Here is a 23,562-nt window from a genome sequence, read left to right on the forward strand (position 1 = left end):
GGGGGTGTATGTGGAGTTGGTCGAGGAGTGTGGAGAGGCCTAAGAGGGACTGAGGTCTGAGTTGGTGGGGTGAGGTAGGCCAGAGGCGTCGGTGTCGGGATTGGAGGGGTGGTCGGGGAGGCGGCCTGGTCCCCGGGAGACGTAGGGCTTGGCGGGGGTGGAATCTGTGGGGTGGGTGGGTGGGTGGAGTGGGCTTGGTCGGGGGGGGAGGGGGTCACTGGTAAATGATTTCCTGGATGGGTGTGGGTCCCTGGGGAACGGCCTGGTCTCGGATGTGCGATCCCCGAGGTGGGCTTGGTTCCCTGAGGAGTGGCTTGGTCTCGGGCAGGTATGCTCTCTGTTGGAGGCGTGGTCTCCGGGGCGTGAGGGATTGTGGGAGTATATTTGTCCGTTGTTTGTTGAGTGTCCACTGGAGGGCGCAATTTTTTTGACCACAAATCCAGGTTTTTGCCTGTCTTAGGTGTGTCAGCTGGTCAGTGTAAGTGCATGATGACCTGCTCACATGTGAGTTTGAGGTTGTGGCCAAATTTCAGGACGATCAGGTAAGTGCTTGTGGGAGAAAAGTGCAGAATAACACACATGCACCTTCACCATTTTTATACATATAGATTTTCATTTACTTTCGCAACCACTGGTCTGTTCAACTTTCGCCTTTGAAATAGGAATCGGGGTACACAATCCACGTTTAAGGGGTCCAGAAATGAACAGAGAGGGGACACACTCATTGCCCACACAGAAGCCATATTTCTACCTGACATCGGGAATCAGGTCAAAGGGGAAACTGCCTGAACCAAGGGAAGGAATAATCCCTTCTTGCCCAGACTTGCCCCAGGATGCTCTCCACCCTAGTAAACATTCCACGATTATCATAAACCCTGCTATCAACACCCTAGAGGGGCACACATAACAAAAGCCAAGTCAGGATGTCTGGAATGACAGCTATCACAAAATCCCGTTCTGGCTGCTGACGAAGCGTCTCCGTCTCCCTCCCAGAAGAGATTATCGGTTCCAGGAAACGCAACCGATCCTGTGTTAATAAACTATGTCAATTAAAAGGACTAATTGTTTTATACTGTATTGCCAAAGCTTTTCCTCCTTGCGCTTTTCTAGGCTGAGATTTCGTTTTAACTTTATAACCATGTCACAAGCTGTCAAAACGTTCCTTGAAAGTGTCAATACGAAGTTGCTATGTATCCACTCTGTTCCCTCTTTCCCGCTACAATAATTGTATAACTCCTTCCCAGAACAGCACCTGAAATGTAACCTTTTGATTCCTTTATTGTTTATATTGTATCCCCTAGACGAAACATTCCTGCAAGCTTCATTTCTATAAACCTTTGTATATTCCGTGGCTCTATATATGTTTATGGACAATTTTATATGAATTCCTATATATCCTATGGACTTTTTACTCGCTGCGCTTTCCACTTTGGCATCCCTTATCCCACACTGCCACCTAGCCAGTCTTGAACAAAAGGACACTAATACACAAAACTCAAGGAAGAAAAACAACTTTATTTAGATTTTGATATCGCTGACGTCTGCCGCATCTCCAACCGAGTTGCCTGAAACAATAAAGGAATGTACATAAGCATCAACTGGACTATCACCAGGAACTGTCACCTTTTGTTTTTCCTCATCAAGGACTATCAACTTGTTTGTCCTCACCGGATAGCCCTCCTCCCAAATCCATTTATCGCCTTTCATACAATTGTGTAACATGTACAGAAAAACCTATAAAACTGTCAACCTTCCTTTGTTCTGGGTTCTTCACTCCGTGTTGCTGCGTGAGAGGAAGGACCCTGTTGCAACAGTTTTTTATTCTTTAATAAACTGTACTTTGCTTTTGACAGCCTTAGTTTGGTCTCTGTCATTCTACGGCCAGCGGCAACATCGTGCCTGCTTGCCTGGATCCTTGGGCTCTCCCTGGGTCAGGATCCATTTCTCTGGGTTCATAGGAACCAGCTTAAATTTTACTTCTCCTTCTTAGTTCGGTAAGAAATGTTTTTTTCCTGATGTTTTCCACAGTCCAGAAATTCCATTTTCAGTTCCTGCTCACGGGAACCAAAAATTGCCACATAACAAACAAAGAGATGCCATTAGCCCTGGGCAGACATTCGGAATTCCCCTCTGTAATCTCACGCCATCTCTCAACATGCTGGTACCTCTTGCCAGTATACAATAACTCACCTCCAGAATTTATTTCCATCCTTCCGCTGAGGGAAGCTGCCAGAGTTCTCATCCAGTCAATACAGTATTATAATTAAGCCACAACGGCAGCAGACCTTCGCCCACTATCTGAGCTGCTTAAGTCGAAAGGGCAGCTGAGTCAGTTTGGCCGAGGACAGTCAGCAGGTGCCCTGTAGGGCCCAGGACAAAGGTGGGGTTCCTTTCTGGGTGCCATTAAATAGGCATGAGTCACCCTTCTCCTTTCTCTCTCTCTGCTTGCTGCTCATAGCTCAAGGCAATTGGATGTCGGTCAGTCTATTCTGAGCACCGGCTCCCTTGGATTCAAGCCAGGATCATCCCTGCCAGCCACTTGCCCTGTTTTTCTACTGAAACACGAGGGGGCGATACATTCAAGATTGTGATTTTCCTGCTTTTTCTGCAGGAAACTCTTGGAATTGGCTTGCCCCAAAGCCAAACAAATACGGAAATCACACACACAATATGATCCCGTTAATGCATATATTTTTTATTTTGCAACACACTAAAAAGTGCTATTTTGGTTTTAATTGAAAAGCATTTGGAAAAGAAAATGAGCTGAGCTCATGCCAAGCAGGAGCTCACAAAAAGGTGTGTTCATTATTTTTTATTTTTATTAATAAAACTTTAATAATAATAATAATAATTTATTGGCCAAGTACCAACATACTTGGAATTATTATTATTATTATTATTATTATTATTATTATTATTATTATTATTATTATTATTATTATTATATTGTTAAAAATTATTAAAGAAACCCCCCACCACAAAATAAAAAGAGGCCAATACTTTTTAATTTTTAATACAGAGGGAGAAGCAGCCGCCGCGCTGCATTGTGGGCAAGGCGCTCCTTTCTTCGCCGCGCGGCCTGCTGGGAAAAGCGGCCCCACCGTTCCGCGGCGTTTTTGCGACACTGTCGTGCGTCCCTACTCACCGTCGCTTTACGGCCGCCGCTCAGGAGACTCCCCATTGGACGGGCGCTGAGGCCGAAGCCTTCGGCGGGCGGAAGCCGGAAGCGGAAGTCGAGGTTGCTGGGGCGGCGGAGCAGCAGCAGCGGTAGCAGCAGCAGCAGCAACGTGAGCGGGAAGATGGTGAGGCTGGGAAAAGGGGGAGGGGGCTCGGGAGGGTCTACTCGGGAGTAAGCCCAGGGGAGGGGATTATCCTCCCCAGGTAAAACGGGGGGGGGGCTCACACAAGGATTGGCTATGGGGCAAGACCCATTCAGTTCAATGGAGTGTCCTGGGAGGGGGCGAAGTGGGTGCCAGGGGTGGCTAGAGGAAGGCAATGGAGCGGCCTCTCTCCACCCACCCCAGTTAAGGCAATGGGGGCTCCCTCCCACTGCCCTTCTCTCCAAGTAAGCCGAGTCGCTCAGGCGCAGGACACGTTCAGTTCAATGGAGTGTGCCAGAAGTAGGTATGCTCTTCGGATTGCGGTGTAAACGTGGGGAAGGGGCTTGGGTAAAGCAAAAGGAGTGTCCTGGGAGGGGGCGAAGTGGGTGCCTCCCTACCTCCCAGGTAAGCCGGTTCCTTTAGGGATGAGACCCATTGAGTGCAGTGGCATTTACCAGGTGCCCTAAGCAGGATTGCAGCATTAGTGTGAAGCAATGGTGGGGGGGTTGTGTGCCTCCCCCTTGGATACAGCCAAAGTGGTTCACTCTCCACATCTTCCAGATATTCACTCAGCAGTAGGCCCCATTGAGCTCAATGCATTTTACTGGGGTAAGATTGCTAGAGTAAGGCAATGGAAGGGGGGGGTTATTTTCCTCCCTCCAAGGTAAGGTAATGCGCCCTGTGATGCGCGGTAAGCTGAGGGTTATGTTCAGCTGGGAATCACAATTATTCTTATTTATTGAATTTATATACTGCCCTATACCCGAAGGTCTCAGGGCGGTTCGAGGAGGGAGAGTCCTGCTGGGGGGCTTCCCTTTGGGGTGTCTGGGTGGGCAGGGTGAGGTCAGGACGCCAGACCCCCTTTGGCTTGATCCAGCAGGGCTCTGCTCAGTTTCTGAAAAGCATGGCAACAATTAAGGTTGGCTTGACTGTGAAGACTCCTTTACCTGTCAGGTGTGTTTCTCAACCTGTCCAATTTCCCCCCCTCTTACAGCTTCCGCTCTCCTTGCTGAAGACGGCGCAGAACCACCCCATGGTGAGTCCGGGCTGTCTAGCCTTCAGTCAAACTGCAGAGGAGGAGGCTGACTTACTGCTGAGCTGTACAATTTCAGACTGTGGCTGGATGGGCCTCCATTTTATTCATGTTTAAATCACTACGTACAGAAAACTGGCTTTTGGGGGGAAGAGACTAATCTAGAACCTAACCAGAGCCAGCAAAGTGTAGCAGTTAGAGTGTTGAACTGAAACCTAGGAAACAAGATTTCAAATCCCCCTCTTGGACTAGCCTACCTTGTAAGGTTGTAACTCCTTGGAGGGAAAGGTGGGGTATACAGTGGTACCTTGGTTCTCAAACGCTTTGGTTCTCGAACTCTGAAAACCCGGATGTAAGTGTTCCAGTTTTCAAATTTTGGGGGGAAGCCGAACATCTGATGTGGCTGTCGGCTATTGTTTCCGGGGCACGTGCACGAATCAGATGTTTTTGAACATTTCGGAAGTCAAACGGACCTCCAGAACAGATTACGTTTGGCGCTTTTGTTTTTGCTCTTTATTTTGTGTTTTTGTTTTTGGATACTACTCGGAAACCAAGGAATGGCTTCTGATTGGCGCAAGCGCCTCGGAAACAATCGTTGACGGCCGCATCAGACGTTCGGCTTCCAAAAAATGTTCAGGAACTGGAAGACTTCCGGGTTTTCAGGCATTTGGGAACCAAGGTGCCACTGTCCTGGGCTTTGGGAAGGCAAAGCAAGGGCTGTGGGGATGTCAAATGTTGCTCAAAAGGCCTCAAGGGCTGTGTGAGAGAGGGAAATGTCTCTTTTTAGATCAGGGAGGTATTTCTGGAATGTGGAGGGGGGGTTGTGGTCCAACACCTGGAGGGCCACAGATGTTTCCCCAATCCTTCCTCCCCAATCTACTGGTGCTCTGGGTGCCCAGTTCCTGCCTTATCTTTCCAGCTGGTGGAGCTGAAGAATGGGGAGACTTACAATGGTCACCTGGTCAGCTGTGATAACTGGATGAACATCAACCTGCGCGAAGTCATCTGCACCTCCAGGGTAAACATTATTACTATTTTTATTATTATTACTATTATCTTCAAAATGAGAGCTTCAAGTGATACTGCAAGCTCACGCTTCTCACTGTGCTTGTATTACCTACTTAAGGCACATATGTAAGAGGCCCGTTTATAATTTTATTTTGGGAATGGTGCACTGCATTGTTTAATATTTTGTAATGCAGTTATGCTCCACATTGTAAATCAAGCAGAGCTAGGAGCAGCTCCTTTTGGTTTCCAATGTATTTCTTATCCATAATAATGATTTTGAGAATGCGTGTGGCACGAGCAGATTTTTATTCCAAAAGTGTGGCGCATAAATTTTAGAACAGGCAGAATCGGCGCAGGGACTGCCTTCCCCTCCCCCCCTTGCAAACTGGATTAAATGCAAGTGGGGGGGGCAGGAGCAGGGCGAGCAAACCTGTGCCCAGGGCTGCCCTGGCGGCCCCTGTGTGCCCCTTTCCTCCTGGCACACGACACGCAGCCAGCCCTGTGATGATATCAGACTATTACTATTACGATTACGATTATTATTATTATTATATTTAACAAAGTGTTTTCTGGTTGGCCACTGTGAGAACAGGATGTGGGCGAGGTAGGTTGGGTTGAGAGTGGGGGACACAGCCCCTGATCACCCTGGGAGTTTCATGGCTGAGTGACGACCTGAACCCTCATTTCTTCCAGGTTTATTTCCCCCCACACTGCTCTTCTCTGGATGGTCACAACCTCTGAAGTCTGGCCTTGTAAGCCAGCGTTTCCCAAGCTTTTTCGGGCGTCTCCCCACCTTGCAGTTCCACAAACCCACCCCCAGTTCCCCCTGCCCTATAAAAAGCATTATTCAGGGTAGCGGTTTGCACGACCCAACAATTTCATGTTTATTCCAAATCCAATTGAAACTCTTTATAAAATCATGGAATTGTAGAGTTGGAAAGAACAAGAAGGGTCATCTAGTCCAACCGCCTGCAACTTGGGGATCTTTTGCCCAATGGGGGGCTCGAACCCACAATCCCGAGATGAAGAATCTCACGCTCTGCCAACTGAGCTATCCCAGACTTAAGTACACAAGAGTTTGAACTTGATCCAGTGATAACAGCTTTCCAAAGTCTTCCTTCGTGGCATACTGGGTTCCGATATCCCAACAAGTGTAAGGGAATTCTTATTTGTGACAGTGACCGCAAGAATTTTAATGGCTTCAAATTGGAAGGGAGAAAAAGTGCCATCAAATCAGTATTTTTCAATAAATGGGATTTATTTAAAAGTTACATAAAAGATTGCAACAATATAAAATCTGTGGCAGCCTTTGAATAGCTTCTGTTATACTGTACACCGAACAGGTTTAAGAAAGTACAATATCTAAGCCAAGCAATTATTTAAAATAGACACAAACAGTGCGCTAGATAAATATAAATTGAAAGCTAGGTGGAATTGGTGGGAAGTCAATGGAAGTAGAAGAAGACTGATAAACAGATATAAACAATTTGATGTTTATTTGTTATGGACAATTTTCATTTTTTGTTGTTATTTTTTTAAGTTCAATAAAGTAATTTAAAAGCAGGGGGGGGAACCAGCTTTCCAAAGTCTGAGAGTCATCCGGACCTTTAGCGCCACCCCATTAGGGGCCTCTTAGCACAATCCCACCATCCCCAGGGGGCGACCCCACCAATTTGAGAACCCCCTGCTCTAACCACTGCCTTGTAAACCGGCATCCCTTTTCTGCCTTTTTTGGGGGGGGGCTGCTTGCCCGCTGCCCATTAGGTGGCGCTGCCTTGCAGCCCAAGCTGTCTGGGAGATGGAAGGGCCAGGCTCTGGTGTTGGCGAGACTTCAGTCACAAGCGGGTGGGGGAAATCTCCTTTTGTTTTTCAGCTCGGCAGGGGAGGAGCCATTTTTGCACAAAACTCTCAGGAAGAGAGGGAAGTAAATGTTAGCACAGAGCTAAGTAGGTTGGCAAAAACCACATGGGGGCAGGATTAGAAATGGGGTTTCCCCTTAAGCTTTAAAACGAAGAAGGCGTTTGTGTCAGCCGGTTTTGCAACAAGAAGTAAGAAGCTTCCAACACAAAGGGGCTGTAGGCAGCCTGCCTGGGATGTTAGAATTGCCTCCAGTTGGGCAGGAAAACCTTCAAATGAAGAAAAATAGGGAGCTAGACTTAATCCGTTCCAAAGCGTTCCAAAACCAAGGCGCGCTTCTTTCCCATAGAAAGTAACGCAAAACGGATTAATCCGTTCCAGACTTTAAAAAACAACCCCTTAAACAGCCATCTAACATGAATTTCACTATCTAACGAAACCATTGATCCATAAAGTGAAAGCAATAATCAATGCACTGTATTATACTGTAAAAAAAATAGGACAGTACTGTATTGTAGATGATAAAAATTTAAATTATTTTTTTTCCTTACCTGCACTGATGACAGTCATTGTATGGATGGAGGGCTTTTATCCATTTTTATGGGTTCCGCACAGTCACAAAAACAAATGGGCCAAAAATGCCTCAAAAACAAAAAGGCAAAATAAAGAGCAAAAAGAAAAGTGCCAAACTTAATCCGTTCCGGAGGTCTGTGTGTCAAAAACCAAGGCACGGCTTCTGATTGGTACAGAAACAATAGCCGGCAGCCACATTGGACGTTCGGCTTCCGAAAATCGCTCCAAAACCAGAACACTTACTTCCAGGTTTTTGGAGTTTGAGAACCAAGGTACCACTGTATTATTAAACTCGCTCTTTTCATTATATTTCTGTCTTTAGTCTTCCTCCTTTTTTAATCTGTTTTGGTACTGGTTTCACCCAAACCACCTTGCACTTTTATAAATAATAAATAAATAATAAATAAATTTTTATTTATACCCCGCCCTCCCCAGTCAAAAACCGGGCTCAGGGCGGCTGACACCAACAGAACCACAATAAAACATAAAAACAATTAATTAAAATACAGATTAAAATACAGTATTAAAATTTAAAGTGCAGCCTCATTTCAAGTAGGCCATAAATCCAAGCCATGAGGGAGAAAAACACAGGGGTCAGGCTGAGTCTAACCCAAAGGCCAGGCGGAACAGCTCTGTCTTGCAGGCCCTGCGGAAAGATGACAAATCCCGCAGGGCCCTGGTCTCCTGGGAAAGAGCGTTCCACCAGGTTGGGGCCAGTACTGAAAAGGCCCTGGCTCTAGTAGAGGCCAATCTAGCCATCTTATGACTCGGGATCTCCAGAATATTATTATTTGTGGACCTTAAGGTCCTCCGCGGGGCATACCAGGAGAGGCGGTCCCGTAGGTACCGTGTTTCCCCTTTTTTAAGACACCGTCTTATTACTTTTTTTTCTCAAAAAACCACAGGGTGGCTTATTTTTGGTGGGATGTCTTACTGGTATTTTTATTATGAGTCTGAGGGAAGGGAGGTGTGTGCGTCCCTGGCCCAGCCCTCTCTCCCCAGCCCTGGGATGTTCGCAAAGGGCTGCTCTCTCTCTCCTCTGATGTGGGGACTCACTTAATAGCAATCTGCTACACTGGAGCTTCTTAAATCTAAACCAGTATAATGGAATCTATCTGTGTGATACAGTCCTAGCAGTAGCCTATAGTAAAGCAAATAAGGATCTCTACTAGCCAGCTGCCCAAGACTTAAGTTCCAACAATGTAACACTTTGTAGTGCTAAAATAAAAAAAATCCTTCAGTAGCACCTTAAAGACCAACTAAGTTTTATTTTGGTATGAGTCTTTAAGGTGCTACTGAAGGAATTTTTTTATTTTACTTCGACCCAGACCAACACGGCTACCTACCTGTAACCAGAACTTTGTAGTGCTATCACTGATAGCAAAGAAGCTACCTGCTGAGAACAAAGAAGCCAGCTAAACAGCAATTAAGATTGCTGACTTGGTAAATGGTAGCAATTAAGAAGCAATTGAGCTAGCAAGGTAAAATTTTGTGGGTAAAGGAAGCTAGGACCGGCAGTTTAACTTTTGTGCTCACAAACAGCAAGAAGGAAAAAGTCCTTAATTTTTTTAAAAAAGTCCCCAAGGCAAGGACTGCGATCCAGACTACTTACAAATCCTTAAAGGGGCAGCTCCACAGACAAGCAAGCATAAGGTAGAAAGGAAGGCTGCAAGGAGACAACAATCAGACACAGGAGACTGCCGTCAAGAGGAAATCAACAGGCAACTCATGGGTGGACGCATAGAATGGAAGGGAAAGGTGGAGGGAAGCGAGAGGTGGGTTCTGTGTGTGTGTGAGAGAGAGAGACAGAGAGACAGAGAGACACAGACGCGCACACGGAGATCTCTCCCTTAAAGGGAAAACAGCCTTTGCATTCAATCGCTCCTCTCCCGTCAAGAGGAAATCAACAGGCAACTCATGGGTGGACGCATAGAATGGAAGGGAAAGGTGGAGGGAAGCGAGAGGTGGGTTCTGTGTGTGTGAGAGAGAGAGAGACAGAGAGACAGAGGACACAGACGCGCACACGGAGATCTCTCCCTTAAAGGGAAAACAGCCTTTGCATTCAATCACCCCTCTCCCGTCAAGAGGAAATCAACAGGCAACTCAGGGGTGGGCGCATAGAATGGAAGGGAAAGGTGGGGGGAAGCGAGAGGTGGGTGCTCTCTCTCTCTCTGTGTGTGTGTGTGTGTGAGAGAGAGAGAGAGAGAGAGAGAGAGAGAGAGAGAGAGAGAGAGAGACGCAGGGGGCGGGGGGAGAGAGAGAGACAGACGCGCTCACGGAGGTCACGAGGCTTCGGCAGCCAGCAGCTACGGCTCTTCAGTGCATTTTTACAAGCTTTTAAAGGAAATACGTGTCTGTGGAGCGACAGCAAAATGGAGATATTTTTAAGGGGGGGTTGGCTGGCGGGAGGGGGGTTATTGCTACTGGGTGAAGGGTCTATCAGTATGTCTTATTTTCGGGGTATGGCTTGTATCGCGCAATTGCTTAGAAATCCTGCTATGGCTTATATAATGACTACGTCTTAAAAAAGGGGAAACACGGTACGAGGGTCCCAAGTCGCATAGGGCTTTAAAGGTCAAAACCAGCACCTTAAACCTGATCCTGTCCTTGTTGCTAAAAGGAAATCAGTCAGAATAATTTGCTCTTTATTCAAAGTAGTTCTTGCAGTTGCAGGACAGAAATGAATTGTTTGGTAACTGCAAGAACTACTGTATTTTGAAAGGGTGAAACCAGTACCAAAACAGATTATAATAATAATTTATTCCCTGCCCATCTGGCTGGGTTTCCCCAGCCACTCTGGGTGGCTTCCAGCAAAATACTAAAATACAATAATTCATCAAATATCAAAAGCTTCCCTAAACAAGGGTGCCTTCAGATGTCTTCTAAAAGTCAGATACCGTATATGCTGGCGTATAAGGCGACTGGGCGTATAAGACGACCCCTTACTTTTCAAGTTAAAATATAGAATTTGGGATGTACTCCAGCCCTTTTTTGGCGGGGAGGGGAGGGGAGGCTGTCTTCTCCAGCACTCAAGTCTGCAGCCGGGGAAATGGTGGTTTGTTTGTTTGTTTGCTTGCTTGCTTAGTTATTGAGAGGGGGAAAGAAGCCAGCGAAAGGAGAGATAGAGAAGCAGAGACAACGATCAAAAGGAGGGAGGGGGAGAGGGAGAGGGAGGCAGAGACATCGAGCAAAAGAAACCATAGAGAGGATAGCGATAGAGGGGCAGAGACATCGGAGGCTCACACAGCCAGCGAAAGACGCTGAGCAGCAGTGAAAGAGAGAGCGGAGAGAGCGAGAGACGGAGAGATCCCTTTGCTTTGCGCTGACAAAAAGAGAAGAGGCAGCAGCTTGACACCAATGAAATACACAAAACTGTATCTCTGCTCTGATCCAGGTCACAAAGCCATGAGGGAGCCATTCTCCCTGGGGGGGAGCAGCCCCCTCCCGAGCGCGCTTCTTTGCGTTCATATGGTCACTGCATACAGTGGGGATGCGGCCGTTTTTGAGCTCCCCCCACTGTATACGGTGACTGCAGATTCTTGGACCCGGCGTATAAGACGGGCCCCCAACTTTTGAAAAAAAATTCCTGGGTTCAAAAGCCGTCTAATACGCCAGTATATACGGTACTTTTTTTATCTCCTTGACATCTGAAAGGAGGGCATTCCACAGGGCGGGCGCCACCACCGAGAAGGTCCTCTGCCTGGTTCCCTGTAACCTCACTTCTTGCAGGGAGGGAACTGCCAGAAGGCCCTCAGGACGCACCTTCAGGTCTACTGGGCCAAGGCCGTTTAGGGCTTCCAAGGTCAGCACCAACCCTTTGAATTGTGCTTGGAAACATCCTGGGAGCCAATGGAGGTCTTTCAGGACCGGTGTTATACGGTCTCGGCAGCCCCTCCCAGTCCCCAGTCTGGCTGCTACATTTTGGATTAGTTGCAGTTGAACCCAGTTCCGTTCTTTCTTTTCTCTCGGGCAGGATGGAGACAAGTTCTGGCGGATGCCCGAGTGCTACATCCGAGGCAGTACCATCAAGTACCTTCGCATCCCCGACGAGATCATCGACATGGTCAAGGAGGAGGTGGTGTCCAAGGGCAGAGGCCGGGGCGGGATGCAGCAGCAGAAGCAACAGAAGGGGCGCGGAGTCGGTGGCCCCGGGCGGGGTAAGCCTCTCTCTGGAGCTCGAGGGGCTGCAGGGGCATCTCCCACTTCAGGGAACTGCGGCAGCTTTCCTGGCCTTGACTGTAGGAATGTTCAGGGTGGCAGGAGGGGATATGTTGTGTATTAATATCCTTCCTAACTGTGCTAGCAAGTTTCCCTACTTAGCAGAGTGCATTCCCCTTCTTATGCAGCAGAAAACTAGTTGCAAACTCGTGTGAGTTTCTTAAGAAAATACACGATTCAATCTGGCTTCTTCAGATTGAAATGTGTTCTAATCTTTTCCTGGTAAGATCCCTTGAATCCCTCCTAAGAGAATAAAGACACCACAGTCTTATTCATAAGCCAGGCATGTCCAAACACTGTATCAGGGGCCTAACCTGGCCTGCCAGTCGATTTAATCCGGCCCCCGTGGCAGACATCTGATGGCAGCCCTGTATTGGGAAGTTTTAAAGGTTTAATGCTTTATTGTGTTTTTAATATTTGGTTGGGAGCCTCCCAGAGTGGCTGGGGAAACCAGATGGGCGGGGTATAAATATATTATTATTATTATTATTATTATTATTATTACCACCACTACCACCGGGTGCGAGAGCCTCCCCTCGCAAAGGGATTCCCCTGAGCTCACCCCCTTCCTCTTTTCTTCTCCCCCCCCCAGGTGTGTTTGGTGGCCGTGGACGAGGGGGGATCCCAGGCAGCGGCCGAGGAGGACAGCAGGAGAAGAAGCCCGGGCGTCAGGCAGCCAAGCAGTGAGGAGCCAAAGATGGCGCCCGGACTCAAGTGCCACAGCATGCCAGGAAGGCTGGTCCGCCGTCCCTCTTCACCCCCAAAAGAAACTCTTAGGTCCCTCTGTTTCCACGCACCTCGGGAGAGACGGAAGCAACTGCCTTCAAGTTTTGTCTCTTTTTGCTTTTAAGTACCATTTATTAGAAATGAGTGTTTAAAGGCGTCTCCCCCAAGTGCATCCACACAGTTTAGCTCTTAACTTGAGAATCTGGAGAACCTTTTGGAGGGGCAATTCAGCTTCACCTCTCCCCCCCCCCCCTTTTGGAATCGTTTCCTTGCCAGGCTTCGGAACGACAGTAATGGAGAAGACAAGCGAGGCTTTCCACTCAGAGTGTCAGGATTAAACAATGTAGCTTTCTTTTTATTAGGAAATGGGACTTGTCAAAGGCAGCTTCAGCTCCAGGTTCAGTTTTTTGGGAGTGGGGTTGGATGAAAAGGTATCGCCAGGCAAGGGAATTCTGCTGGTTCCACCTGGGCTTCTATCACACCTGTGGGACCCACATCCCTCTTCAGCAGGAGTTTAGTCTCCCAGCCTCCCTCTGCTCCTGTCTCTTGCTCAGCCTTCCCCCCCCCAGCCCATTGCCCCCCAGATATTTCCCAGGGATGTTTGGCAAGCAGCCAGAGGGTGAAAGAAGCTACACACGGTCTGTGTCTGTTCGTCCCCCGGGATGTTACCGGACTCTGACTCCCATCCGCACGGCCGATATTCTGGGGTGCTGATGGGAGCTCAAATCCAGCAACATCTGGAGGGAGTCGGGCTAATCTCTGCTTCCAAATTCTCCACACACCCATTTCCCTCCCAGTGGAATTTGTTGCCTTGGCCTCTGAGCTAAAGCATCCCGTTCGTGTGACCCTTCTGAGAATTTCTCGGGAGGCTGCGTGGGCCACCTCCATGATATCACCAGCAGTTGGTCAGAGCCAGAAAATGAGCTGCAACCATTCTTTCCTTTCCTTTTCTTTTTTTAATTAAAAAAAATGTGCTTTGTAACCCAGTTTTAAGTTTACGAGCAGAATAAACTTGGAATCAGCTGTTTGGTGTCTGCGTTTCTGCTGGAGGGGCCCAAGAGAGCTCCCGTTCCCCTTCAGTTCTCAAAACACAGCTTGCAAATCTTGTTTTGCTGTTTCACTGTCTTGCAAGAAGTCCGTATCACGGCAGGCTCAGGGAGCGGTCATTCGGCTAGTGGAAGTGGCCTGTCTCAGCCCCCTCCACCCAAAGGCAGCTCCTGCCCCTGGAACACTTTGCCCTTTGCGAAATGTGGCTCTGGAGGCCGGCCAGATCCAGAGGCGGGTGTGGTGCCTGGATTCCCAGGCAATGCTTGTTTTTGAAAGATTTAAATGGATAAGGGCATCCCAGGACATTTCTGAGCACAATTCAAAGGTTTGATGCTGACCTTGAAAGCCCCAAACGGCCCAGTATCCCTGAAGGAGCGTCTCAACCCCCATCGTTCTGCCCGGACACTGAGGTCCAGCTCCGAGGGCCTTCTGGCAGTTCCCTCCCTGCGAGAAGTGAGGTTGCAGGCCTTCTTGGGGGTGGCACCCCCCTCCCCCGTGGAACACCCTCCCATCAGATGTCAAGGAAATAAACAACTAGCTGACTTTTAGGAGACATCTGAAGGCAGCACTGTTTAGGGAAGCTTTTAGTGTTTGATGTTTTATTGCTTTATTATTAGTATTAGTAGTAGTAGTAATAGTATTCTGTTGGGAGCCACCCAGAGTGGCTGGGGAAACGCAGCCAGATGAGCAGGGTATAAATAAATTCTTATCATCATCATTATCCCAAGAGCCCTGGGGCAGCTGGCTCATCCAGGCCAGCATCGGGGCCCCACAGCGGCCAGCCAGGCACCCCCAAAGTGAAGCTCCCATGCAGGGGGTCCCAGCTTCCATCCTGGCTGGCATCTGCAGGCAGGACTAGGAATCTCCCCTGCCTGAAACCCTGGAGAGCCTCTGCTGCCAGTCAGTGTAGACAATACTGAAGTAGACAGGCCTGGAACGTGATGAGCTTCAGCATTTCCTCTTCCCTCCTGAACCGTTTTCCTTTTATCTCGTGTCTTTCCTGGTTGTAAGCTGGAGGGCAGGGTAGCCCTCTGCCTCTCTCTCCCCCTAACTACTGTAACTCACTAGTCTCTCCCAATGCTCTTTCCCCGCAGCCCCCGTGAGCAGGCAAGGCACCTTTTCTATGGGTTGGAAGCAGGTGTTTCTTTCCAGCACCCATGGGAGCCAAAGGGTGCTCTCCCCCTCCCTCGGGGAGATGCGCTTCTCCTCTTCCAGAGCCATGAGTCACGGCAGCCCCCACCACCCGAATCTGGAATAGCTGCGCACCAAGCGGAGCAGAAGAAATGCTTCCAGGCCTTTGCTCAGCAGATAAAAATAATCGCCTCTCTGTGCTTCCCCCACCCTTGCCTCTCCTTTGTAGATTCTTTTTATTAAGGTTTTCTTCCCCCTGAGATGTCATGGTCAACGGCTTCTGAGGCCACCTGGAAGAATCTGGGCTGGGATGCAAGGAAGGAGCCCTTATTCTCCCCCCTCCTGAAAATGGTGGTGGCCAGCGGGGGAGGGGGTAGAGAGAGAGAGAGAGATGTTCAGCAGCTCCTCTTCCCTTGTAGCTCTGCAGGTGTGGACTTGAACCCTCATAAGAGTCAGCATGCTCAGTGGTCAGGGCTAGGGCCACAGATCTGTCAATCTGTTAGGGACCCCCGAGGGTCATTTGGTCCAACCTCCTGCAATGCGGGAATCCTGCCCCACAGCTGTTCTTGGGTGGGGTCAAGTAGATGACACCAAAACTGGGAGGCGTAGCCAACGTCGCATAAGACAGAATCGGGATTCGAAATGACTTTAACAGATTGGAGAACCAGGCGCAAGCTAACAAACTGAATTTCTATAGGGACAAAGGCCAGGTTATAGGATGGGAGGCCCCTGGCTCACTAGCAGTACATGTGAAAAGGATCTAGGGGTCTGGGTGGACCACAAGCTTAACACGTCAACCGTGTGATGCAACAGCAAAAAAAGCGAATGCTATTCTAGACCAGGCATAGGCAAACTCTGGCCCTCCAGATGCTTGGGACTACAAATCCCATCATCCCTAGCTAACAGGACAGTGGTCAGGAATGGTCGGAGTTTGTCTATGCCTGTTCTAGGCTGCATCAACAGGATACTAAATGTCTAGGGTCCAGATCAAGGGGAGTCCTTCTCCCTCTCGATTCTGCCTTGGTCAGACCCCACCTGGAATCCTGTGTCCAGTTCTGGGCATCACAATTTAAGAAGGATGTTGACAAGCTGGAAGGTGGGCAGAGGAGGGCTACCAAGATGATCAGCGTCTCCACCCCCATCGTTCTGCCCGGACACTGAGGTCCAGCTCCGAGGGTCTTCTGGCGGTTCCCTCGTTGCCAAATCAGATGTCAAAGAGAAAAACAGCTACCAGATTTTTAGAAGACATCGGAAGGCAGCCCTGTTTAGGGAGGCTTTTAATGTTTAATCGACTATTTTATTTTTCTGTTGGAAGCCACCCAGAGTGGCTGAGGAAACCCAGCCAGATGGGCGGGGTATAAATTATTATTATTATTATTATTATTATTATTATTATTATTATTATTATTATCAAGGGTCGGGAAACTAAGTCTGATGAGGGATGGTTGAAGGAGCTGGGAATGTTTAGCCTGGAGAAGAGGAGATAGGAGAGATATCTCAAGGCAAGGCCTGCCACATGGAAGACGTCAACTTTCTAAGCACCTTTCCTCCTGCTCTGGAGGGCAGGACTTGAACCCATGGCTTCAAGTTGCAAGAAAGGAGATTCCGACTCAACATCCTTAAGTGTAAGACATCTCCTGGCCCTCACCCTCCCGCCCAAAAAACAAATCTGTGCTAAGCTTTTCCTTCCTTGACAGCAAATCCTTTTGTTCTCTTTTGTTCCTCTCGGATGTACTTTTTAAAATGAGATGCGCAGAGACCCCCATTGCTGTGCAAAGCCTGCGCGAAGCCACAGCGTCACAACCTGCGGTTGCCGAGGACACCTTCCCTGGTTTCCAAGGGCAGCTGGGGGGAGCAAGGCAGGGAACGCCTGAGCTGTGTGTGCCCCCCCCCTTCTTTAATTGCCAGGTGCCTGTGCAATCTCCAGCAGGGTTAGGCCAAGGCTGGCTCTGGCTGTGTCCCCAGTGGGGAAGGGGGCCTGCTCTCCCTCGCCCCCCCTCCCACCCTGGGAAAGCGCCAAGGCAGAGAGGCCTGGGATGGATTAGAAAGCCCTGGGAGGCTGCTTTTAATTTGGCAGCCTTCTCCGCTGGGAAAGAGACAGGGGGAGGGAGGGCAACGGACCCCTGCAAGAAGAGGGGGGCAGATCCAGGCCAGGTGAGGGGACCCAAAAGGGGGAGAGGGTGCCACAGGTAGGGGAGGCACCCACCTGAAGGCTTTTTCAGGATCTGCCACCAAATTTAGCAGAACCACACACACACACCCCAGCCACTCATCCTGGGAATTAGAGCTGGCTTGGGCCGTGCAGGGACTTGCTGCCATTGCGGTGGCCTAGCTGTTTCCTAAGCCCCTTGAGCCACCTGGCCAGGGTCTCTGCTGGGACCCTCGAATTGTTCTGTGTGCGAGTGTTGCTGTTGCTTCGATCATTTGTAAAGCACAGCTGTTTGTACCCTCTGGCTGCATGCTGTGTGCAACAACGAAGGTGCATGCCTCTGAGCATGCACAGAGAGCTTTCCCATTGCTAACTGGGGTGGGGGGAGGACTTTAGTCCCCTTTCATAATAGTGTGCCCTGTGCGAGGCCAAAATTGGGTGCCCCAAATGGATCTTCCCACTTATGGATCTTCTCAACTTTGCTGTGCCTTGGGCAAGGGGGTCACATCCAGCACCTTTGCTGACAACAAACCTATACCTCCAACCTCTCTCCAGTGAAAACAGGGACGTCCTAAGGAAAAACAGGATCAAATCAGAAACCGGGAAAACTTCTGTAAATCCAGGACTGTCGCTGGAAAATAGGGACACCTGGAGGGTCTGACAGAGAGGACCGTTTCTAGGTTGGGGGTGTGTGGCGGAGGAACAGCACCTTTCCATTCACAAGCTCCATAGATAGGATGGTTCAAAAAACCGAAGAAGGAGCGACTCTTCAACACGGAAAGTCTGAACCAGTCAGTCCGGCCGCAAAACCTGTCCCATCCCACTAATTACGGGGTTGGCGGAGTCTTCCATGGAACGTGGGCAGGGCTTTGGAAAGAGCTCAAATTAGAAGCCGGGACTCCTTGGCTCTGGCTGGGCCTCTCGGGCTGTGCTGGGCGTGCCGCCCTCCTTCTGCCTCGACCCCACAGGAGGGCACGCCATGCAAGAGACCCTCACTGGGAGGCCTCCGGTCTGGTTTGCAAGGGAAAGGTTTGTGTGGAGGGAGAAAGGTTTTCAGGAGCAAAGGAGGACCCAGAGGAGAACACCCGAGGCGCCCCGCCCAGACTCACAGCCTTGAGCAAACCTTGGGGTTCCCTCCCTTCCCTGCTCTCTCTGCAAATGGAGAACTCCTCGGAGCCCAGCAAAGCTGCCCGGCTCACAAAACCCAGGCACAAAATGTGATCCACAACAGGCAAATTCTCTCCAGTGTATGAACCCAAGACAGGAGGGCTGATGTGTGGGGACACCTGTGACCGACCACCTGAGTGTCGCTTCCACACATCTCCCATCATCCCTGGCCGCCGGCCATGCAGGGAGTTCAGCAACAGCCGAGGGACGCAGCCTTCTCCTTCCCTCATCTAAGGAGAGGCACCAGCTGCTTCCTTGGTCAGTCCTGTGTCCAGTTCTGGGTACCACAATTTAAGGAGGATGTTGAGAAGCTGGAAGGTGGGCAGAGGAGGGAAAGCGAGATGATCAAGGGGTCTGGAAACCTGATGAGGAACGGTTGAAGGAACTGGCAATGTTTAGCCTCAGAAAGAGTGGACTGAGAGGAGATAGGAGAGCCGTCTTCAAATATCTCAAGGGGAATAATAATCATCATCTGGGCAGCTCCCAACAGAACCCTAAAAACAGAATTAAACATCAAACATTAAAAACTCCCCTAAACAGGGCTGACTTCAGGTGTCTTCTAAAAGTCAGATAGTGGTTTATTTCCTTGACATCTGATGGGAGGGCGTTCCACAGGCCGGGTGCCACCACCGAAAAGGCCCTCTGCCTTGTTCCCTGGAACCTTGCTTCTTGCAGGGAGGGAAGCGCCAGAAGACCCTCGGGAGAGGGACCCTGGCGTCTGGGGTGGAGACGCTCCTTCAGGGATACTGGGCCGAGGCCATTGAGGGCTTTCAAGGTCAGCACCAACCCTTTGAATTGTGCTTGGAAACTTCCTGGGAATCCATGTAGGTCTTTCAGTTGCTGCATTCTGGATTAGTTGCAGTTTCTGGGTCACCTTCAAAGGGAGCCCCACGTAGAGTGCATTGCAGTAGTCCAAGCGGGAGATAACCAGAGCATGCACCACTCTGGCCAGACAGTCTGCGGGCAGGGAGAGTCTCATCCTGCGTCCCAGATGGAGCTGGGAGACAGCTGCCCTGGATACAGAATTGACCTGCGCCTCCATGAGTCCAAAATGACCCCCAGGCTGTGCACCTGGTCCTTCAACATGAAAGAGGGACCCAGCTTGTTTCATCCTGCACTTCTCCTGTCAGAGACAGGGACCACCTGGGCCGCTGGTTCCTGGAACTAACAGGAACTGGAGTCCAGGAACTGGCGGGAGGCAGGGTTCCCCGCCTATCATTTAAGAATAAAATTCATGTTGGGATGGGGAACAGCTCTGCCTTACAGTTCTAACATCTGCCTCTGTGTCTCCATTTGCACCTGCCACTGGGATGCCTGTGGGACGCTCCGCACCCTTAAGTTTCCTTGTGCCCAGGAACCCCCTCCCCTTTCCAAGCCGGCTTCCCGTTGCATTCACAAGTGACACGTGAAACCGCAAAGACGCTCTTGGCCAATGCCTCCTTGCGGTGGGCACAGGCCTGTTTTCCATCTGCCGCCTGGATTTTCCATCCTTCCAACCTGGGTGTGTGCTGCTTGGGACGCAAGCCAGTTTCTGCTGCTGCTGCTGCAGGCCAGCCAGCCAGCCAGCCAGCCCCACTGTGATACAATCTCTTGCACCCTCCCCTGCTGGCAGGGGGTGAAGCTGGCAGAGGGCAGGGCAGGTCTCTTTGCTCCTGCATGGGTGAGGAGCCCCCTGGGGTGGCAGGTGGCAGCCAGAGAGGCAGTGGGGCTGTGAAAGGGCAGGACTTTGGAGGCACAACTGCAGGGCCCCCACTTTTGGGAAGGGAGGGACCCCCCCCCCCGGATTTCTCTCTCGCAGGCCACACGCCTCGCCAGCCCTCCTTTGCATCTCCCTTGCTGCTCCTTGGCTGCAAACGGGCTGCCCTTGCGCTCTGCTCATGCCCCGTGGAATTGTAGAGTTGGAAGCGACCCCCAAGGGACATCCAGTCCAGCCCCCTTTGCTTCCCCGACTGCGCAAATGTGCCCAGAAACAAGCCTTAAGTGTACAAAAGGCTATGTTTGAATTGGTGCCCCGCCCACTTTGCCTCTGGCCCCGCCCACTCCCATCACACGCACCGTGGAAAAGCTATTACAGTATTGTTATTATTTTAATATTAGCCTATGCACACACAAAAATGCTTTTGAGGACTGCAGGGTGAGTAGTGTTGGGCTAGGACCTGGAAGAGACTCTAGGGCTAGGCCTTGCCTACCTCACAAGGTGGTTGTGGGGATTAAATGAGGATGGGGAAAACTCGCGGGGGGGGGGAGAAAGGGGGATATAAATGCAATCAGTAATAATAATCATCTATAATAATTTGCAAAGATTGAAAATGCTTTTTTTCTGGGGGTATGCGTACCCCTAAACATTTTGTGAATATTTTGTCCATTTACAGCACTGTATTTATTTCTCCCCATCTGAACTATAAAATGGAGATTTTCTTAAGTCAAAATGAGAGGACCCCCTTGACATTTTTTGAAGAAAAAAAGCACTGCTCTATAATAATTTGCTAATCAATGCCTCCAATCGAATCCTGCCCCAGAGGAGGCCCACTGCAAATTTAAGGGGGCCTAAGTGAATCGCGTCCATTGGGGCTGGTGGGTCACCTCGAGAGTAGAACCCGCCTCGGATGGTTCCTAGCTCGAAATGCTAAAGGCGGACGCACAAAAAGAGGCATTGAAAGCGAAATAAATGGGGCTTTAAAATGAGGAAGGGGCGATGCGAACAGGGCGTGCGTGGGAGGGGCAGCAGCTTAGCCTCGCTCTCCCTCCCTCCCCCACACTTTCACTTGCACGCAGCCCAACCCGTTTGCAGGGCGCCTCGCGCGCCTCCCCCGCACCAGTCCCGGGCACTGACGTCACTGCTGACGCGCTCCCCACCCCCTCGCCCGTGACGCGCGCTCAACCGCCTTAACCCCTTCCTGCCCGGTTGCCTCGTTTTTGTTTGTGATTTTTCTTTTTTCTTTTTTGTGGAAACTGGGAAGATGAGGAATAATAAATAAAAAGCAGAACATCTCCCACCACTCCCCAGTTGAGTTGCCGGGTCCTTCCCTCCTCGGGCCCCCTTCCAATTTGTAATCTCCTCTGCTTTCTTCTTCTTTTTTAAGTTTGCAGAAGTTCAACAGGTGAAGCCTCTCCTGAATGCTTCACCTGTTGGATTCCATCTCCTTGGTTCTTGCCACCCTCTTTATACACCTCTGTCTTTGGAAGCCTGGCTGTGCCAAGATGTAAAAGTAAGTAGAAATGATATTTCTACAGTACTTTAATAATAATAATAATAATAATAATAATAATAATAATAATAATAATACCACCGTATTTTTCCATGTATAAGACGCCACCATGTATAAGACAAGATCATGGCCACTGGTCCCATCACCTCCTGGCAAATAGAAGGGGAAGAAATGGAGGCAGTGAGAGATTTGACTTTCTTGGGCTCCTTGATCACTGCAGATGGTGACAGCAGTCACGAAATTAAAAGACGCCTGCTTCTTGGGAGAAAAGCAATGACAAACCTAGACAGCATCTTAAAAAGCAGAGACATCACCTTGCCGACAAAGGTCCGTATAGTTAAAGCTATGGTTTTCCCAGTAGTGATGTATGGAAGTGAGAGCTGGACCATCAAGAAGGCTAATCGCCGAAGAATTGATGCTTTTGAATTATGGTGCTGGAGGAGACTCTTGAGAGTCCCATGGACTGCTAGAAGATCAAACCTATCCATTCTGAAGGAAATCAGCCCTGAGTGCTCACTGGAAGGACAGATCCTGAAGCTGAGACTCCAATACTTTGGCCACCTCATGAGAAGAGAAGACTCCCTGGGAAAGACCCTGATGTTGGGAAAGATGGAGGGCACTAGGAGAAGGGGACGACAGAGGACGAGATGGTTGGACAGTGTTCTCGAAGCTACGAACATGAGTTTGACCAAACTGCGGGAGGCAGTAGAAGACAGGAGTGCCTGGCGTGCTCTGGTCCATGGAGTCACGAAGAGTCGGACACGACTAAACGACTAAACAACAACAACAACCCTAACCCTATTTTTTGAGCCCAAAACTAAGAAATAAATAATTGCAACATTCCATGTATAAGATGACCCCTAATTTTAAACTGAAAATTAGGGGAAAGTATAGTCTTATACATGGAAAAGTACAGTAATCATGTTGACACATTTCACCTTATTTTTATATTGTGTAGACCTCTTTGACGACTTCCGGCTGCGGTGCAGTTTAGGCATAACCACAAGGAATAAATCCACCAGGTGAAGAGCTTCCCCCCCCCCCCCGGCAGGGTGGATAGGGAAGAGCTGCGTCCTTTGAATATCTGCCTGTCACCTGGCTTTCAAAGGCATAGGGGGACTGTTAGGGGGATGAATGTCAGGCATGCCTCTTTCTCTTTCCTCATCCTGCTCCTCAGGCATTGCTGACTTTTAAAAAGGAAAAATGGCCGGCCTGCGGCAATGGCCCTGACAAGAGTGCCTCTGCCCTTACACCGAGGGCACCTTTGAGCTTTGCAAGACTGTCTTTTGCAGACTGGGGGGGAACAGCATCTGGTAACATGCCCAAAATCCTTGCAAAATCCTGTGTGGAGCAGTGGTTAGTGTGCCGGACGAGGACCCAGGAGAGAGACCCGGGCCAGTCACTGCCTCTCAGCCGAGCCTACCTCACAGGGTTGTTGTGAGGGTAATAAAACATCTGTATCTTATGTCTACCCCTCTTGTCCATAGTATTACACTGCAAACTAGATTAAAATCCTGCCAGTGTTTTCGTCTGCTTAACCGGTCTCCTAAATCAATTTTTATTATTTAATTTTTTAAAGAAGAAAAGGGAAATCGGTACCACCGAGTCCCTCCTTAAAAAAAAAAGCCCCTCATTGTGGATCCGCCCTTTTTATTATTAAAGATTTCTTGGTTTACAAAAGTAGGTGCAGGGGCGCATTGAGGTTTGATGCAGCCCTAAGCTCCTAAAGGTCATGGGGCCCTTTCTATGTCCAGCTGTCCTTTGTCAACAACAAATGGTTGCTGTTTTTTTTGTATTGAATAGATGCTATATGGTCATTTATGGACCTCATAGCTATCCAAAGCCATTTGCACATAACAAATAGGAGCCAACGCAACACAAAACACTGTTGCTATATGTAGGTTTTATTTTATTTGTTTTTATCTTATATTTTGGAAATGTACATCCAGGGGGTTTTTTGCCTTTAAATTTTTTGGGGCCCCAAGAGAGTGGGGCCATAGGCTATAGCTTGTTTAGCTTATAGGTACTGTATGTGCAATGTCTCTTTTTTCAAGTTATGTTTTCTACAGATCAGTTTCATTTGTTTAGACATTAGGGTTGCATTAGGAAGAAAAGGGGGGAAAG

General features: G+C 49.2%; 1 protein-coding gene and 1 long non-coding RNA gene across 2 annotated transcripts; one reads left to right on the top strand and one right to left on the bottom strand.

Moving 5' to 3' along the window:
• Positions 1–1,495: 1,495 nt before the first annotated feature.
• On the bottom strand, positions 1,496–2,493 carry LOC132592372 (uncharacterized). Its single transcript, XR_009557838.1, has 2 exons — positions 2,191–2,493; positions 1,496–1,565 (listed from the first exon to the last, which is right to left on the bottom strand). It is a non-coding gene; the product is annotated as an uncharacterized LOC132592372 (long non-coding RNA).
• Positions 2,494–3,222: 729 nt separating this feature from the next.
• LSM4 (LSM4 homolog, U6 small nuclear RNA and mRNA degradation associated) lies at positions 3,223–13,758 on the top strand. The gene is made up of 5 exons (XM_035120807.2): positions 3,223–3,302; positions 4,315–4,356; positions 5,273–5,371; positions 11,765–11,948; positions 12,602–13,758. The coding sequence occupies exons 1-5, from the start codon at positions 3,300–3,302 to the stop codon at positions 12,694–12,696; spliced, it is 423 nt and encodes a 140-aa protein (XP_034976698.1). The 5' UTR covers positions 3,223–3,299; the 3' UTR covers positions 12,697–13,758.
• Positions 13,759–23,562: the final 9,804 nt, after the last annotated feature.

The sequence above is a fragment of the Zootoca vivipara genome, chromosome 6 (genome assembly GCF_963506605.1).
Source record: "Zootoca vivipara chromosome 6, rZooViv1.1, whole genome shotgun sequence".
Taxonomy (NCBI): domain Eukaryota; kingdom Metazoa; phylum Chordata; class Lepidosauria; order Squamata; family Lacertidae; genus Zootoca; species Zootoca vivipara.